We start from the raw sequence: 18,982 nt of genomic DNA, 5'->3' as shown, positions 1-18,982 counted from the left end.
ACATAATGATATACGTATACCGTATTTTCCGGACTATAAGGCGCACTTAAAAATGTTTAATTTTCTCAAAAACTCGACAGTGCGCCTTATAACCCGGTGCGCCTAATGTACGGAATAATTCTGGTTTTGCTTACCGACCTCGAAGCTATTTTATTTGGTACATGGTGAAATGATAAGTCTGACCAGTAGATGGCAGTCACACATAAGAGATACGTGTAGACTGCAATATGACTCAGGTAAACATCACCAACATTTTATATGCTCCAGTGAAAATATAGAACATTACACACGGCGCTCAACAATCCATCAAAATGTTTTAGTACGACTTTGGTAAGCTATGAAGCCGCACCGCTTGATGGATTGTACTGAGCTTCAACATAGGAGTATTATGGTGTGTGTATAAGGTAAGACGTATTATCTGTGTAGAGGTTGCCCTCTAGTGGGTTCTCCTGACCACCACACACTGGCACGAGAGCTCGGTATTTAGGTTGGATCAAGTCTTCTATTTTCATACACCAGTATGGTTTGCTTGTCAGCAGTATATAGTTAGGACTTTTCAGTCCGGCGTGTCTCTGCTTTGCTCTCGATTGTGTTGTCTCGCTCTGTTCTCCAGCTTGTCTCTCTCTCGTTCCAACTCCAACCCTCGTGTCTCGGCCCGGCTGCTGCTAATAAGCATGGCAGGTGATTGGATGATCTTCCCCAGCTGGGTAATCCAATCACCTCCCAGCTGTGCTTCGAAGCCGGTCCTTATACAAACCCGCTCCGCGGCAGGCCCGCATACCACAACCCCCCTCCACAATCTGGTTTCGGAAATATTTGCAAAAGCAACTTTTCTTATCTTCTGGTACCTGCTGATCTGTAATTGGGTTCTGCATAAGTCCTGAAAAATTGTAGTCCGTATAAGCTTATTCTTTTTCTCTATCTTCTTGTTATGGGACATTCATCCTCCGCTGTTGCCATTTCTAATATAAAGTAGTGTAAAGTTCTTACTTATATCTGTCAGTAAACTCGCCATGAAAGCGCTAAAACATACCGGTGTAGTGACTTTACATTATTCACCCAAGGAACTTTAGTTATTAGAGAATTCCGGTCGGACGTTTTTTTACCGGACACATTAAAACAGTTAGCTCCATCCTTTGACACTTCTTCCACTCCCGTCCTTGCACGCTACACCGCTACAACAAAGATGACGGGGAGAAGACGCTGTGGAAGGTGAGCCACGTAAATAAGACCCGCCCACAAAACGGCGCATCCTGAAGCGACTTGAAGATGATCTGTAAAACATCATCTATGCAACATTTTGACCAAAGAACCACCATTACATGTTATGTAGACCACAAGGAAGTTTTTTACATTTAGAAAACATTTATAATAACATGACTATAATGCGGTGAATGAAAATAGACCTGAAAAGACCCGCTCATCGGCAGTGCGCCTTATAATCTGGTGCGCCTTATGGCCCGGAAAATACGGTAACTGAAGTAGGGATGTCCCGATCCGATATTTGGATCGGATCGGCTGCCGATATTTGCCAAAAATTGCGTATCAGCAAGGCATGGGAAAATGCCGATCCAGATCCAGTTTAAAAAAAAAACTCCGGTCCGTGTTTTCCAACGCACCGATTTAAATAATACATTCCACTTTTCTGCTGCTCCGTAATTTCCGTTCCGCATTTTCCAGCACACCTTCAACACATCCACACGTCTGTGAATTCTCACGCAGTTGCTTTTAGCTGCTGACATTACACGACAGGCTCTTCTCACTCTTTCCTGTGTCTCCCTCTCACAGACAGCAAGTGCACCTTCTTACACACGTCACATACTGTCACGTCATACGTCACATACGTATACGTCCTCCCCCAGCAGAGAGGTAGAAGCATGGCTAACGTTAGCTGTGATGCTAGCGCAGCCGTGCCAGCAACGCTCCCTCTAAGGTGCTCGCCTGTTCAATTGCGCACTGTTTAAGCGTCCTCTGCGCATAGCAAATCTATGCCACACACAAAATCTAATAAAAAAATAAGCGCATAACAATTTTCAACACACCGACACGACAGAGAAAACGGTTTTCGTCATCATTGTTCAAATATTGTGACGTCTGTCGAGACGCTTATCTCCATTCGGTGCCACACGTCCACACCATCAAAATGCTGAGGCAAAAATTTCCAGATCAACACCATCTGAAAAAATTAGTGATCTATTTAGTTGTGATTTCCTTCTCTGCATGAAAGTTTAAAAGTAGCATATATTAATGCAGTATGAAGAAGAATGTTTTAATGTAGACATGCAAGCCTTGAAAGAAAATTTTGAAAATCAAGACTACATTTCCTGCAAATGGGTGCATTTCTACCCTATATTTTAACTTTAGATTTATTCTCATATCAAACTCTTTTGGCTGTCTTTTTGACACTTACATCCGGCGCCCCCCTCCACACCCTGGATTATAAATAATGTAAATAATTCAATGTAATTATCTTGTGTGATGACTGTATTATGATGATAGTATATATCTGATAGTATATATCTGTATCATTAATCAATTTAAGTGGACCCCGACTTAAACAAGTTGAAAAACTTATTGGGGTGTTACCATTTAGTGGTCAATTGTACGGAATATGTACTTCACTGTGCAACCTACTAATAAAAGTATCAATCAATCAATCAAAACACATAAAATCATCATACTGCTGTGATTATATGCATCAAGTGTTCATTCAAGGCTAAGGCAAAATATCGAGATATATATTGTGTATCGCAATATGGCCTTAAAATATCGCAATATTAAAAAAAGGCCATATCGCCCAGTCCTAGTTCAATGATGCCATTTCTGTTTGTCATGTATAATTTTGTCTATTTTGTGTTTATCCTTGAATAAACAGGTCAGTTTCTTGTTACCAACCATTGTGTATTATTCAAACTCCCCTAATTCAGCTGGCTAGTTGTTATCAAGAGTACTAAAACCCTTTTCAACATGATTCTGACAACTAAGTAGGCTAAATAACTTTAAACTTTAATACATGCTGGGATAGGCCAGTATCGGTCAGTATCGGTATCGGTCAGTATCGGATCGGAAATGCAAAAACAATATCGGTATCGGATCGGAAGTGCAAAAACCTGGATCGGGACATCCCTAAACTGAAGGAATAAAACCTCCTTAGGAAGTTAGGAATGTATAAAAACATTTTGGATTCATATTATTTTTTACTTTGTTGGCTCATATCTCTTAATGAACTTCTGTCCTAAATAGAAATAATAAACACATCATGTTTTTCAACTAATTTTGACCCTTTTGAGTTAGGGCTTTTTTTAATATCTCGATATATTTAGGCCATGTCACGATACACGATATATATCTCCATATTTTGCCTTAGCCTTGAATGAACACTTGATGCATATAATCACAGCAGTATGATGATTCTATGTGTCTACATTAAAACATTCTTCTTCATACTGCATTAATATATGCTACTTTTAAACTTTCATGCAGAGAAGGAAACCACAACTAAGTCAATTTAGCAAAAGTGTATTTATTAAACAGTTTTTAGGCAGTGGCACAAACATTCATGTCATTTCCAAACAGAAAGTGCAAGATTGTCAGAGACATTTTAAAACAAGCTATTAGTGCACTTTTGTGCATGATGTCACTAAGATGACATATCAAAACAACACTAAATTAAAGTGCACTTTTTGTCCAGAACGCCACTACAATAGTTTAAAACAAATAAAGTGCACTTTTGTGCATGATGTCACACAAAATATGTCAATAACTGTAAAATAAAAATGAGCTGCATAATAGGAAATCAAATAGTGTATGTCCTTCACTATGTGGTAGGTTCCTGCGGACGTTATCTCCTTCTTGTTTCATACGGTGTTGATGTGGAAATGGTTGCCTCGGCATTTTGTTGGTGTGGCACTGAACGGAGATGTTGACATGCAGAGTTTCAAGCACTCTTCATTCTCTAGCGGGTGACTTTTCAAATGATGCTACATATTAGCAGTAATGCTACTTTTTGTAGCAACGCTTTTGCCCCACACTTGACAAATTACGGTTGTCTGTTCGACATATTCCCACTTGAAGCCAAACCACCGCCAGACGATGGACCCTGTGCTGTTTTTCTCGGGAATTCATTCTTCCTTCATTTGTTACCAGATTCACACCTTCTCTCTCTCGTATTACCACTCGCACCACAGCTAACGTTACCCATGCCGCTACCTCTCTGCTCCGCCAGGGCGTATACGTATGTGACGTATGTAAGAAGGTGCGCTTGTTTTATGTCTCTGTGAGAAAGAGGGGTGAGAAAAGCCTGTAGCGTAATGCCCGCAGCTAAAAGCAACTGCGTGAAAACGTATACTCGAATATCACGATATAGTCATTTTCTATATCGCACAGAGACAAACCCGCGATATATCAAGTATATCGATATATATGCTCATTTGATTTCGAAATATTTGTATAACATGAGTTGTCATCCTGATCGTAAATGTTAAAGTGCTGATATACCGGCGTTAAAGATGAGGCCTAAAAATACATACCGTATTTTCCGGACCAAAGGGCACACCCGATCACAAGGCGCACTGCTGATGAGCGGGTCTATTCACGTCTATTTGCATACAAAAGGTGCACCAGATAATAAGGCGCATTACAGGTGTCATTTTTTTTATTTTTTTTATAAATGTAAAACACTTCCTTGTGGTCTACATAACATGTAATGGTGGTTCTTTGGTCAAAATGTTGCATAGATGATGTTTTACACATCATCTTCAAGCCGCTTTCTGACAGTCGCGACCGGATGTGCCGTTTTGTGGGCGGTCTTATTTACGTGGCTCACCTTCGACAGCGTCTTCTCCCCATCATCTTTGTTGTAGCGGTGTAGCGTGCAAGGACGGGAGTGGAAGAAGTGTCAAAAGATGGAGCTAACTGTTTTAATGACATTCAGACTTTACTTCAATCAATAACGGAGCAGCATCTCCTCATCCGTGGCTCACTAGTGCAACAACAAGGCCGGAAATGTGTCCCGTGAAAAACCACAACTGAAACTCTCTAATAACTAAAGTTCCTTGGGTGAATAATGTAAAGTCACTACACCGGTATGTTTTAGCGCTTTCATGGCGAGTTTACTGACAGATATAAGTAGGAACTTTACACTACTTTATATTAGAAATGGCAACAGCTTGGCAAAGAAGCTTATCGACTACAAAAGCGGACGCGCGCAGATTTTCAGGACTTATGCAGATCCCAAATACAGATCAGCAGGTACCAGAAGGTAAGAAAAGTTGCTTTTGCATAATATTGCAAAACAAAAACGCCAGATAATATCCATCCATTTTCTACCGCTTATTCCCTTCGGGGTCGCAGGGGGCGCTGGAGCCTATCTCAGCTACAATCGGGCGGAAGGCGGTGTACACCCTGGACAAGTCGTCACCTCATCACAGGGCCAACACAGATAGACAGACAACATTCACACTCACATTCACACACTAGGGCCAATTTAGTGTTGCCAATCAACCTATCCCCAGGTGCATGTCTTACCTTATACACACACCATAATTATACTGGTATGTTGAAGCTCAGTACAATCCATCAAGCGGTGCGGCTTCATAGCTTACCAAAGTCGTACTAAAACGTTTTGATCGATTTTTGAGCGCCGTGTGTAATGTTCTATATATTTAATGGAACATATAAACTGTTGGTGTTGTTTACTTGAGTCATATTGCAGTCTACACGTATCTCTTATGTGTGACTGCCCTCATATTGCAGTATACACATGTCTCTCATGTGTGACTGCCATCTACTGGTCACACTTATCATGTCACTATGTACCAAATAAAATAGCTTTGAGGTCGGTAAGCACAACCAAAATTATTCCGTGCATTAGGCGCACCGGGTTATAAGGCGCACTGTCGAGTTTCTGAGAAAATGAAAGGATTTTAAGTGCGCCTTATAGTCCGAAAAATGCGGAAGAAAAAGTAGTTCCTACCAATCGTTTTTCATTTAGACAAGATGTCAATGATTGAGTTACTTTACACTCTGTTCCTGGTAATGATTGACATTATGTTGAATAAATAAAGTCGCAAAAGTATCGATATTTTGATTCGAGAATCGATATTAAAGCATGAAGCTCCGGTATCGGCGGCATCGATAATTCAGTATCAATCCGCACCTTACTAGTTTTGGCTTTTAATTATCGTGTACTATTGACTTTTTCATAATAACTCCTAAAGTAAATAAATGATGCATGTGCATATATTTATGTTTTATGTCTTTGCATCATTGTTATACGCAGACGGGGGAAAATAACCATTGGCTCTTGACCTGTGATGAAAAGATGGCTGTATTTGTGAGGCAATAAAATCAGCCCAGCTGCTTCTCTTTTTTTTTTCCCCCTCTCGTGTCCGCGCTGGAAAAAGACTGCGTCGTGTTCATCTCAGGAACGGTGGCTGTGGTAAACACAACCTTTATTAACTTCGTCCCTGGCAATATCCACTTTATTGTCAAAGTCTATCCTGGAGTGCATCTTTAACTTGTTTTGCTTCATGGCAACCCAAAATGTTGAAAGAGCCTTATTGGACCAAAAATTCAAAACATACAAATCTGTATGGAGCCGCGAAAAAATAAAAGTGTTATAATGAAGGCAACACATGATGTAAGTGTCTATATTAGCTATATTAGCCTACTATCAAAATGACTTTAAAAGTCTTATATAAGTGTTATAATGAAGACAACACATGATGTAAGTGTCTATATTAGCTATATTAGCCTACTATCAAAATGACTTTAAAAGTCTTATATAAGTGTTATAATGAAGACAACACATGATGTAAGTGTCTATATTAGCCTACTATCAAAACGACTACAAAGGCCCTATATAAGTGTTATAATGAAGATAACACATGATTAAGTGTCTATATTAGCTTTATTTGCCTACTATCAAAATTACTTTAAAAGCCTTATATAAGTGTTATAATGAAGGCAACACATGATGTAAGAGGCTTTATTAGCCTACTATCAAAATGACTTTAAAAGCCTTATATAAGTGTTATAATGAAGACAACACATGATGTAAGTGTCTATATTAGCCTACTATCAAAACGACTACAAAAGCCCTATATAAGTGTTATAATGAAGATAGCACATGATTAAGTGTCTATATTAGCTATATTTGCCTACTATCAAAATGACTTTAAAAGCCTTATATAAGTGTTATAATGAAGGCAACACATGATGTAAGAGGCTTTATTAGCCTACTATCAAAATGACTTTAAAAGCCTTATATAAGTGTTATGATGAAGGCAACACATGATGTAAGTGTTTATATTAGATATATTAGCCTACTATCAAAATTACTTTAAAAGCCTTATATAAGTGTTATAATGAAGGCAACACATGATGTAAGTGTCTATATTAGCCTACTATCAAAATGACTTTAAAAGCCTTATATACGGTAAGTGTTATAATGAAGACAACACATGATGTAAGTGTCTATATTAGCCTACTATCAAAACGACTACAAAAGCCCTATATAAGTGTTATAATGAAGATAACACATGATTAAGTGTCTATATTAGCTATATTTGCCTACTATCAAAATGACTTTAAAAGCCTTATATAAGTGTTATAATAAAGGCAACACATGATGTAAGAGGCTTTATTAGCCTACTATCAAAATGACTTTAAAAGCCTTATATAAGTGTTATGATGAAGGCAACACATGATGTAAGTGTTTATATTAGATATATTAGCCTACTATCAAAATTACTTTAAAAGCCTTATATAAGTGTTATAATGAAGGCAACACATGATGTAAGTGTCTATATTAGCCTACTATCAAAATGACTTTAAAAGCCTTATTATATAAGTGTTATAATGAAGGCAACATATGATGTAAGTGTTTATATTAGCTATATTAGCCTACTTTTAAAATGACTTCAAAAGCCATATATGAGTGTTATAATGAAGGCAACACATGATGTAAGTGTCTATATTAGCTATATTAGCCTACTATCAAAATGAGTTCAAAAGCTATGTATACTGTAAGTGTTATAATGAAGACAACACATGATGTATGTGTCTATATTAGCTATATTAGCCTACTATCAAAATGACTTTAAAAGCCTGATATAAGTGTTATAATGAAGGCAACACATGATGTAAGAGGCTTTATTAGCCTACTATCAAAATGACTTCAAAAGCCATATATAATGAAGGCAACACATGATGTAAGTGTCTATATTAGCCTACTATCAAAATGAGTTCAAAAGCCATATATAAGTGTTATAATGAAGGCAACACATGATGTAAGTGTCTATATTAGCTATATTAGCCTACTATCAAAATGACTTTAAAAGCCTGATATAAGTGTTATAATGAAGGCAACACATGATGTAAGAGGCTTTATTAGCCTACTATCAAAATGACTTTAAAAGCCTTATATAAGTGTTATAATGAAGGCAACACATGATGTAAGTGTCTATATTAGCTATATTAGCCTACTATCAAAATGACTTCAAAAGCCATATATAAGTGTTATAATGAAGGCAACACATGATGTAAGAGGCTTTATTAGTCTACTATCAAAATGACTTTAAAAGCCTTATATAAGTGTTATGATAAAGGCAACACATGATGTAATTGTCTATATTAGCCTACTATCAAAACGACTACAAAAGCCCTATATAAGTGTTATAATGAAGATAACACATGATGTAAGTGTCTATATTAGCTATATTAGCCTACTATCAAAATGACTTCAAAAGCCTTATATAAGTGTTATAATGAAGGCAACACATGATGTAAGTGTTTATATTAGCTATATTAGCCTACTACCAAAATGACTTTAAAAGCCTTAATATATAAGTGTTATAATGAAGGCAACATATGATGTAAGTGGCTTTATTAGCCTACTATCAAAATGACTTTAAAAGCCTGATATAAGTGTTATAATGAAGACAACACATGATGTAAGTGTCTATATTAACTATATTAGCCTACTACCAAAATGACTTTAAATGCCTTAATATATAAGTGTTATAATGAAGGCAACATATGATGTAAGTGGCTTTATTAGCCTACTATCAAAATGACTTTAAAAGCCTGATATAAGTGTTATAATGAAGGCAACACATGATGTAAGTGTTTATATTAGCTATATAGACTTAGACTTAGACGTCCTTTTTATTGTCATTCAAATTTGAACTTTACAGCACAGATAAGAACGAAATTTCGTTACATAAGCTCATGGTAGTGCAGGATAAAAAAGCAATAAGGTGCATATATAAATAAATAAATATATATAAATAATATATAAATATATATATAAAATAAATAAATATATATAAATAAATAAATAGATTACTGTACAGATAAATATATTGCACTTTTCCACATGCGTCCACGTTTATGGATGTATGTTATATTGTCTTTTTTTATTCCAGCGAGTTAATCCATTTTGGGGGGAGTTGAGAGGATAATTTAATTTAATTATGATGCGTTCAAGAGTCTTACGGCCTGTTACAGAACCTGGAGGTTCTGCTTCGGAGGCTGCGGAACCCCTTTGTTCTCCTACAGAAACCATATCACAACAAAAAATAGATTTTTTTTCCCCCATTTTTTTTCCATTTTTATACATGTTTGAAGAATCTCCAGGGACCTAGCGTGTCTCCTGTGCTCACAGGTGAGCGAGGTGGAGGTGAACGGGCAGATCGAGGCCGTGTGCGAGTCGGTGTTCAGCGAGATGGAGTCGCAGGCGGTGGACGCCCTGGATTTGCCCATGCCCGGCTGCTTCCGCATGCGCAGCCACAGCTACGTGCGCGCCATCGAGAAAGGATGCTCACAGGAGGAAGAGGAGGAGGAGGCGGCGGCGGCGGCAGGGCGGGGAGGCGGCGCCGTGGCCAAGCGCAAAGCCGGGTCGCCCCCGCACACCACCACCACCACCACCGTCAGAACCATCCAGAGCAGCACAGGTAGGTCTACACCACGCACACACACGTGTGAGAATGTACCCATGTGCGTTAGGAACTGATATAAGATGCGACCAAGTTAGGCAGGTGAGGAAAAAAAAGGTATTTCCTAAAATAGTCAGTCCTTCGAGGATTTTTATAGTGATTGTCTTGGCCAAAAATGCCTGAATTTGTTGCAGCTTTTTCAGCAAGTTGCGTGCAAAATGTGCAATGTTCTGAGACCTATTGTTTTTTTCGAAAATATTAACTATGACTTTGTTACCGATGCTTGAAAAGTTCCTTGTAACCTTGTCACGTGAAAAAGCGCAGGATTTCAACAAAAATTGGAAAACAAGTAGCATGTTGATGTTTTACTCGTTTGATACCACGCGGACTTAGAGGAAGAAACCACCGTATTTTTCGGACTATAAGGCGCACTTAAAATCCTTTCATTTTCTCAAATCTCGACAGTGCGCCTTATAGCCCGGTGCGCCTACTGTACGGAATAATTTTGGTTGTGCTTACCGACCTCGAAGCAATTTTTTTTGGTACATGGTGAAATGATAAGTCTGACAAGTAGATGGCAGTCACACATAAGAGATACGTGTAGACTGCAATATGATGGCAGTCACACATAAGAGATACGTGTAGACTGCAATATGATGGCAGTCACACATAAGAGATACGTGTAGACTGCAATATGATGGCAGTCACACATAAGAGGTACGTGTAGACTGCAATATGATGGCAGTCACACATAAGAGGTACGTGTAGACTGCAATATGATGGCAGTCACACATAAGTGATAAGTGTGACCTGTAGATGGCAGTCACACACAAGAGATACGTGTGACCAGTAGATGGCAGTCATACATAAGATATACATTTAGAGTGTCCTGGGCATGACGTTAAAGTGCATCCGGCAGTGGAGGCTCCTCTATGGGGTCTTTGGGGCACTAGGAGGTTAACCCCTTTACTACTGTTACCCCACGTGGCCCTTGGCAAAGGCCTAGTACCTGACTGCCCCCTAGCTAGGGATACGGTGAAGACCTCAACGGCAGAGCAGGCGTAAGACGGTAGATTTAAGAACTACCACAAAGGCTGCGATGGCGGAAGAAGGCTGCAGCAGAAAAGGTTTCCCCAGTCGTCTTGGACTCCATGCCACTGGACCCTGACCCGATTCTGTCAGGGATTGGGTGGTGACTGTCTGTGCACCAGTCTCCCCACGTTAAACAAAGTCACGCACAGGCATCCTCCATAAAGGGATACACCCCTACCCGGAGGATCGTCATACTCGTTCGAGTGACCGCCGATAATACATGTAGACTGCAATATGATGGCAGTAAACAACACCGAAACTTTAAATGTTCCATTGAGAATATAGAACATTACACACGGCGCCCAAAAATCAGTCAAAATGTTTTTAGTACGACTTTGGTAAGCTATGAAGACGCACCGCTTGATGGATTGTCGGCGCATTAAACATACGAGTATTATTATGGTGTGTGTATAAGGACCGCAAAATGGCACTGTGGAGGGGGGGCGTGGCCTGCGGGCCTGCAGCGGAACGGGGTGTGCCGGGACCGGCCTCGAGGTCGGCGACAGGTGCGTAGATGGCCCAGGTGGGCCTGATTATCTAATCACCTGTCGCTCTGTTTAAACAGCAGCCTGGAGGAGAGTGTTAGTTGGAGCTGCCTGCCTGTCACCGTCACAAAAAGACAATTGCTGGAAAGCAACGGAGAGACTCGATTGGAAAATAAAACCACATTGAACCTGAACCGGGCTATCATGTCGGTGCTTGGTGGTCCAAAGAACCCACTTGGGGGCAACCTCCACAGGCACCTATTAGCAGACATATTACTGTACCGTACTGTACTGTACTTTTTTTATTCATTGCAACTAATAATTGGAACTAGAAAAGACAAAGACGAACTGAAATACTGAGAGTTACACGCTGGCCAAATAGCGTCAAGTTACAAAATATAAGACTTTTAAGTAGGGTTGTACGGTATTCCGGTACTAGTATAGTACCGCAATATTAATGAATCATATTCGGTACTATACCGCCTCTAAAAAGTACCGGTCCCCGGCCCCCATTTTTTTTTAACCCGCATGAAGGTGCGTCGTCATGTCGTGACATTGCTGGTTTTACGAGCAGAGGAGCATGTACGGCAGCGCACAATCACCGAGTACTTACAAGCAGACAGAAAAGGGAGAATGGACGCATTTTGGCTTAAAAACTAAAGACTATAGACTATAACACTGAAACGCTCTCAGGAAGAGGCGCTTTGACACATTGCTGACGTCCAGCCGCAGTCTGCAGTGTTTTAGCTACTTCAAAATCACTAATCTTCGCCTCTGTGGCGACGGATAAAGTAAGTTTTCTTACAAGTATCATCCCTGCAGGACGAGGAATAGCTACACATGCTTCACTACACACCGTAGCTCACCGGCATCAAAATGTAAACAAACACCGTGGGTGGATCTACACTTGACATCCACTGTAATGATACCAAGTACAAGAGTGTATCTAGTCAATACTCCTATGATTACGTCGATATTTTTTAGCATCACAAAATCTTTTTTCTCTTTTTTAAAAAGTGTATTATGTTTATAAACTCAGGAAACACGTCCATGGACACATGAGGACTTAAATAATGACCAATGTATGATCCTGTAACTACTTGGTAACTACAAACAACAGAAGAATAAGTGATTATTACATTTTAACAGAAGTGTAGATAGAACATGTTCAATTCAAGATTCAAGATGCTTTATTATTGTTTTCCTCGTCGAAAAGATTGTGTCAATTGTGTCGAGAGTCCAGCTGATCATTTCCATGTCTGATGTTTAGATTTGGAGGACAGCGCAAAGAAAGAGGCTTCCAAAAAAAAAAAAAAAGGTTTAGACAAGACAAGACAAGACAGAAAAGATAGAGCAAGCCAGGAAAAGACGGGAGGAGAAAAAAATGCGACCGCCCCTCACCAGAGGCAAGACAGAAAGAGTTGAAATGGAAAATGAGTAGATATTAACAGTAAATGAACAAGTGGATTCATAATTCATTTTCCACCACTGCAATGTGGCCCTCAGTGAAAACGACTTTGACACCTCTGTTCTGGACTTAGGTTATCATGCCATGCTAAGTTCTGCCTCGGGCTTTCAGTGCCTCCCTTTTTTTGTTTTTGCCTTCTTATTGGAATTATTGGACGACGTGGTTTTGTTTTGGAGCATACTTGCCAACCTTGAGACCTCCGATTTCGGGAGGTGGGGGGTGGGGGCGTGGTTGGGGGCGTGGTTAAGAGGGGAGGAGTATATTGACAGCTAGAATTCACCAAGTCAAGTATTTCATACATATATATATATATATATATATATATATATATATATATATATATATATATATATATATAGATATAGATATAGATATCTACATCCTGAAAATATGCAAACAAAGCTGTGTTTAGATAATTAATACTTCAAACTTGCATAAATAAATATTAAGGAATATAACATAACTTGGCTTCTGAGAGTTTCAAAATGTAATGAATAAAATGCTAAAGTTGTTGATAAACAAGCAATTATTTTAATAACTAAATATGGTCATTTTAAATGAATTATTATGATAATTTAAAATCAATAATTTGAAATATGTTTATTTTAATGTATAATTTTATGGCTGGATGTAATAAGGAGTCACAAAAAAATACAAATAAAAATACAATTAATTTTGATGTTTTTAGCAAAATATAGTAAAAATGTATTTAGTTTTGTTTTTTTTAATTAATAAATATATTTAATTAGTACAATTTATCTCTAGTCTGGATGATTTAGTTCTTGTCACCCTGTTGTCCTCCCGTCATGAAAAAAGGCTGTCCTCACTCAGGTCCGCATGGAGCTGGAGGGGGCGTGGCTTCCAGCTCCGGCTGAAAATCGGGAGATTTTCGGGAGAATATTTGTCCCGGGAGCTTTTCGGGAGAGGCGCTGAATTTCGGGAGTCTCCCGGAAAATTCGGGAGGGTTGGCAAGTATGTTTTGGAGAGTGGCTGTGCCAGCAACCTGAGGGTTCCTGGTTCGATCCCCACCTTCTACCAAACCTCGCCACGTCCGTCGTGTCCTTGAGCTAGACACTTCACCCTTGCTCCTGATGGGTCGTGGTTAGGGCCTTGCATGGCATCAGTGTGTGAATGGGTGAATGTGGAAATAGTGTCAAAACGCTTTGAGTACCTTGAAGGTAGAAAAGCGCTATACAAGTATAACCCATTTAATTAAAAAGACTCTTACCTGGACGCCGCTTCCTGTCTTCACGCATTCTGACTTTCCTCCTCGCCATCTGCCTCACATTGGATTGCTCGCACCGGCCTATTTTCTTCTTCAACTTTTCCAATTAAAAAAAAAAAAAAAGCAGCATTGTCCAAACTCCGGCTCACACGCTAATAGGTCATCAGATACTGTATATTCACCACAAATTGGATGAATGGTTAGACCGGCTCAGTCGATTCAAGGCAAGCAATTAAGGTTGATTTAATGGCAATTCAAAGTTGCTTTAGGTGACCCCATCACAGTTAACTCTTCTAATTAAGCACAACGTTGCAGCCAATTATTGACTTTGTGAAACGTCAGATCGGCCTTTTTAAAACTAGTGCTGAGGTGATCTAATGGACGTAATCCACTGTTAAAATGAGCCGATTGCAATTAATTTTTGTCGTTTTACTGTTGACATGCTTAGCCCCGCGAGCTAAAGTATGTCCATAAACAGTGTGGCACTACTTGGAAGTCACTAATCCTCACCTTTATGCTGGTAAATTAGGGTTGTCCCGATACCAATATTTTATTATATACAAAACCCCGTTTCCATATGAGTTGGGAAATTGTGTTAGATGTAAATATAAACGGAATACAATGATTTGCAAATCCTTTTCAACCCATATTCAGTTGAATGCACTACAAAGACAAGATATTTGATGTTCAAACTCAGCAACTTTATTTTTATTTTTGCAAATAATAATTAACTTAGAATTTCATGGCTGCAACACGTGCCAAAGTAGTTGGGAAAGGGCATGTTCACCACCGTGTTACATGGCCTTTTTTTTTAACAACACTCAATAAACGTTTGGGAACTGAGGAGACACATTTTTTAAGCTTCTCAGGTGGAATTCTTTCCCATTCTTGCTTGATGTACAGCTTAAGTTGTTCAACAGTCCGGGGGTCTCCGTTGTAGTATTTTAGGCTTCGTAATGCGCCACACATTTTCAATGGGAGACAGGTCTGGACTACAGGCAGGCCAGTCTAGTACCCGCACTCTTTTACTATGAAGCCACGTTGATGTAACACGTGGCTTGGCATTGTCTTGCTGAAATAAGCAGGGGCGTCCATGGTAACGTTGCTTGGATGGCAACATATGTTGCTCCAAAACCTGTATGTACCTTTCAGCATTAATGGCGCCTTCACAGATGTGTAAGTTACCCATGTCTTGGGCACTAATACACCCCCATACCATCACAGATGCTGGCTTTTCAACTTTGCGCCTATAACAATCCGGATGGTTCTTTTCCTCTTTGGTCCGGAGGACACGACGTCCACAGTTTCCAAAAACAATTTGAAATGTGGACTCGTCAGACCACAGAACACTTTTCCACTTTGTATCAGTCCATGTTAGATGAGCTCAGGCCCAGCGAAGCCGACAGCGTTTCTGGGTGTTGTTGATAAACGGTTTTCGCCTTGCATAGGAGAGTTTTAACTTGCACTTACAGATGTAGCGACCAACTGTAGTTACTGACAGTGGGTTTCTGAAGTGTTCCTGAGCCCATGTGGTGATGTCCTTTACACACTGATGTCGCTTGTTGATGCAGTACAGCCTGAGGGATCGAAGGTCACAGGCTTAGCTGCTTACGTGCAGTGATTTCTCCAGATTCTCTGAACCCTTTGATGATATTACGGACGGTAGATGGTGAAATCTCTAAATTCCTTGCAATAGCTGGTTGAGAAAGGTTTTTCTTAAACTGTTCAACAATTTGCTCACGCATTTGTTGACAAAGTGGTGACCCTCGCCCCATCCTTGTTTGTGAATGACTGAGCATTTCATGGAATCTACTTTTATACCCAATCATGGCACCCACCTGTTCCCAATTTGCCTGTTCACCTGTGGGATGTTCCAAATAAGTGTTTGATGAGCATTCCTCAACTTTATCAGTATTTATTGCCACCTTTCCCAACTTCTTTGTCACGTGTTGCTGGCATCAAATTCTAAAGTTAATGATTATTTGCAACAAAAAATGTTTATCAGTTTGAACATCAAATATGTTGTCTTTGTAGCATATTCAACTGAATATGGGTTGAACATTTTTGATTGATTGAGACTTTTATTAGTAGGTTGCACAGTGAAGTACATATTCTGTACAATTGACCACTAAATGGTAACACCCGAATAAGTTTTTCAACTTGTTTAAGTCGGGGTCCACTTAAATTGATTCATGATACAGATATATACTATCATCATAATACAGTCATCACACAAGATAATCATCAGAGTATATACATTGAATTATTTACATTATTTACAATCCGGGGTGTGGAGAGGGGGGTGGGGTTTAGGTTTGGTTGTTATCATCAGTCATCAACAATTGAGAACAGAGAAATGGATATTGAAACAGTGTAGGTCTGACTTGGTAGGATATGTACATAGAGAGAGAGATCAGAAGGCATAAGAAAAAGTATCTACATTTGATTGTTTACATTTGATTCTTAACAATCCAAGGAGGGTGTTAGTTTAGGACATACTTGCCAACCCTCCCGGATTTTCCGGGAGACTCCCGAAATTCAGCGCCTCTCCCGAAAACCTCCCGGGACAAATTTTCTCCCGAAAATCTCACGAAATTCAGGCGGAGCTGGAGGCCACGCACCCTCCAGCTCCATGCGGACATGAGTCCGCTTTCCCACGATATAAACAGTGTGCCTGCCCAATTATATTATAACTGTAGAATGATCGAGGGCGAGTTCTTGGTTTCTTATGTGGGTTTATTGTTAGGCAGTTTCATTAACGTCCTCCCAGCGCGGCAACAACACACAACAACAGCAGTCATGCTTTATTCTACCGTAAAGCAGTTCGTCTGCCGTAAACAGCAATGTTGTGACACTCTTAAACAGGACAATACTGCCATCTATAACATCAATAACATACACGGCTTTTAGAGAGTGCAGTGCACAACTGCGCACACAACAGGGAGATGAAGCAGAAAAATGAGGAAGATACAGCCATGGCGACGCCGACGACGAGTAAGATGAAGAAATACGCTTTGTTGCACCTTCCCTGCCTGAGTCCGGCGATTAGTTGCAAATCTTGCTTTATTGATTGCTTGCACACAGCCAATCCAACACAAAACAAACTAGTCCCCGCCCGCACTCACGCTACCGCTCCCTCTCTTCTCTCGCCCACACACTCACTGACTCACTCACCTCACATGCTCACCTATTAAAGGGCCACACACACACATAAGCTCATAACAGCTTGTAAGTTCCAAGCCGCAGCTGCAATTGGACCTGGATAGCCTCCGGGAAGAAGTAGTGGACTACCAAGTGCTTGGCACTGAAGATCTTCCTCAGGAGGCAAAGATTGACCGGTTTTGGGCCATGCTAGGGAGAGATAGAAGATTCCAGACTCTAATGCATTTGATGAAAGCACTTTTGTGCGTGCCACACATCAATGCATCATCAGAGAGGGTGTTCAGCATGGTTAGAAAAATAGTGACAGAGAATAGAACAAGGATGGACAATTCAACCCTTAACTCAACAATGAGTAGATGAGTGTTATGTGTTTGTATATGTGTAAATAAATGAACACTGAAATTCAAGTATTTATTTTATTTATATATACATATATATATAATAAAATAAATATATATATATATATATATATATATATATATATATATATATATATATATATATATATATATATATATATATAGCTAGAATTCACTGAAAGTCAAGTATTTCTTATATATATATATATATGAAATACTTGACTTGGTGAATTCTAGCTGTAAATGTACACCTCCCCTGTTAACCACGCCCCCGCCCCACCCCCGACCACGCCCACGCCCACCTCCTCCCCCCACCTCCCGAAATCGGAGGTCTCAAGGTTGGCAAGTATGGTTTAGGGTTGAAGTTGCCTGGAGGTGTACTTTTATTGCGGTTTTGAAGGAGGATAGAGATGCCCTTTCTTTTATACCTGTTGGGAGCGCATTCCATATTGATGTGGCATAGAAAGAGAATGAGTTAAGATGATTTGCAAATCTTTGTATTCCGTTTATATTTACATCGAACACAATTTCCCAACTCATATGGAAACGGGGTTTGTAGGTTAAAAAGGATTTACAAATCATTGTATTCTGTTTTTATTTACCATTTACACAACGTGCCAACTTCACTGGTTTGGGGTTTTGTAGAAACACCACTAAAACAGTATAATAACAACCCTCTGTCCAAACTGTCATGGAGGATCATGGCACCTAGTGGCCACTCATTGACCGCAGACACCCAGGAATGACGCACTTGCAAATGCTCGCTTAGTACGTTGCTGTTGACGTGAGGCTGGAGGAGAAACCATCGAGCTGCTTCTTAGAGCGTGTGTAACAACTCAATTAAACCCCGGGAATTGACTTGATTGTTCTATTGCACGCCGGTTGTTATCGATCTCTAAACTCCGACTGATAAGAGGCAGAGAGGTGCATCCCCCGAGGAAGGAAGTGGGTAATGAACACCATCTATCAGCTCGGGTCTAGGAAGCAGCCGAACGCTCTTGGTTTGGCAAGCGACACAGGACGAGAAGGAGGTGCGATGATTTTATTACATGACTTGGCGACGCACGGCACGGGCAGAGGTGTGTGGACAACCCATGCCTCAGTTAACGCTCCATCTTAGCAAGGCACTGGAGAGTTGAACGCTCCAGCGTTTCATTAATCGCCACTTCAAGCGCATCTTTTCATTTTAGTAGCAACATTAATATTTGATGAATGCATTTCCCAGGGAAACAGTGAGGACACGCAGTGAGGAA

The 18,982-nt window shown here is 39.9% G+C and overlaps 1 protein-coding gene across 2 annotated transcripts in view; it reads left to right on the top strand.

Moving 5' to 3' along the window:
* The window catches only part of dlgap1b (discs, large (Drosophila) homolog-associated protein 1b), a 327,908-nt gene that overhangs the window by 196,919 nt on the left and 112,007 nt on the right, over positions 1-18,982 (top strand). For both annotated transcript variants that reach the window (XM_061965826.1, XM_061965825.1), the window contains exon 6: positions 9,668-9,956. In XM_061965826.1, coding sequence (XP_061821810.1) covers positions 9,668-9,956 — 289 coding nt within the window. The remainder of the gene's footprint in view (positions 1-9,667; positions 9,957-18,982) is intronic.

This window comes from Nerophis lumbriciformis, linkage group LG07, assembly GCF_033978685.3.
Source record: "Nerophis lumbriciformis linkage group LG07, RoL_Nlum_v2.1, whole genome shotgun sequence".
In the NCBI taxonomy this organism is placed as follows: Eukaryota; Metazoa; Chordata; class Actinopteri; order Syngnathiformes; family Syngnathidae; genus Nerophis; species Nerophis lumbriciformis.
The sequence above is the reverse complement of the archived record's forward strand: the minus strand, read 5'-3'. Positions and strand labels throughout refer to the sequence as shown.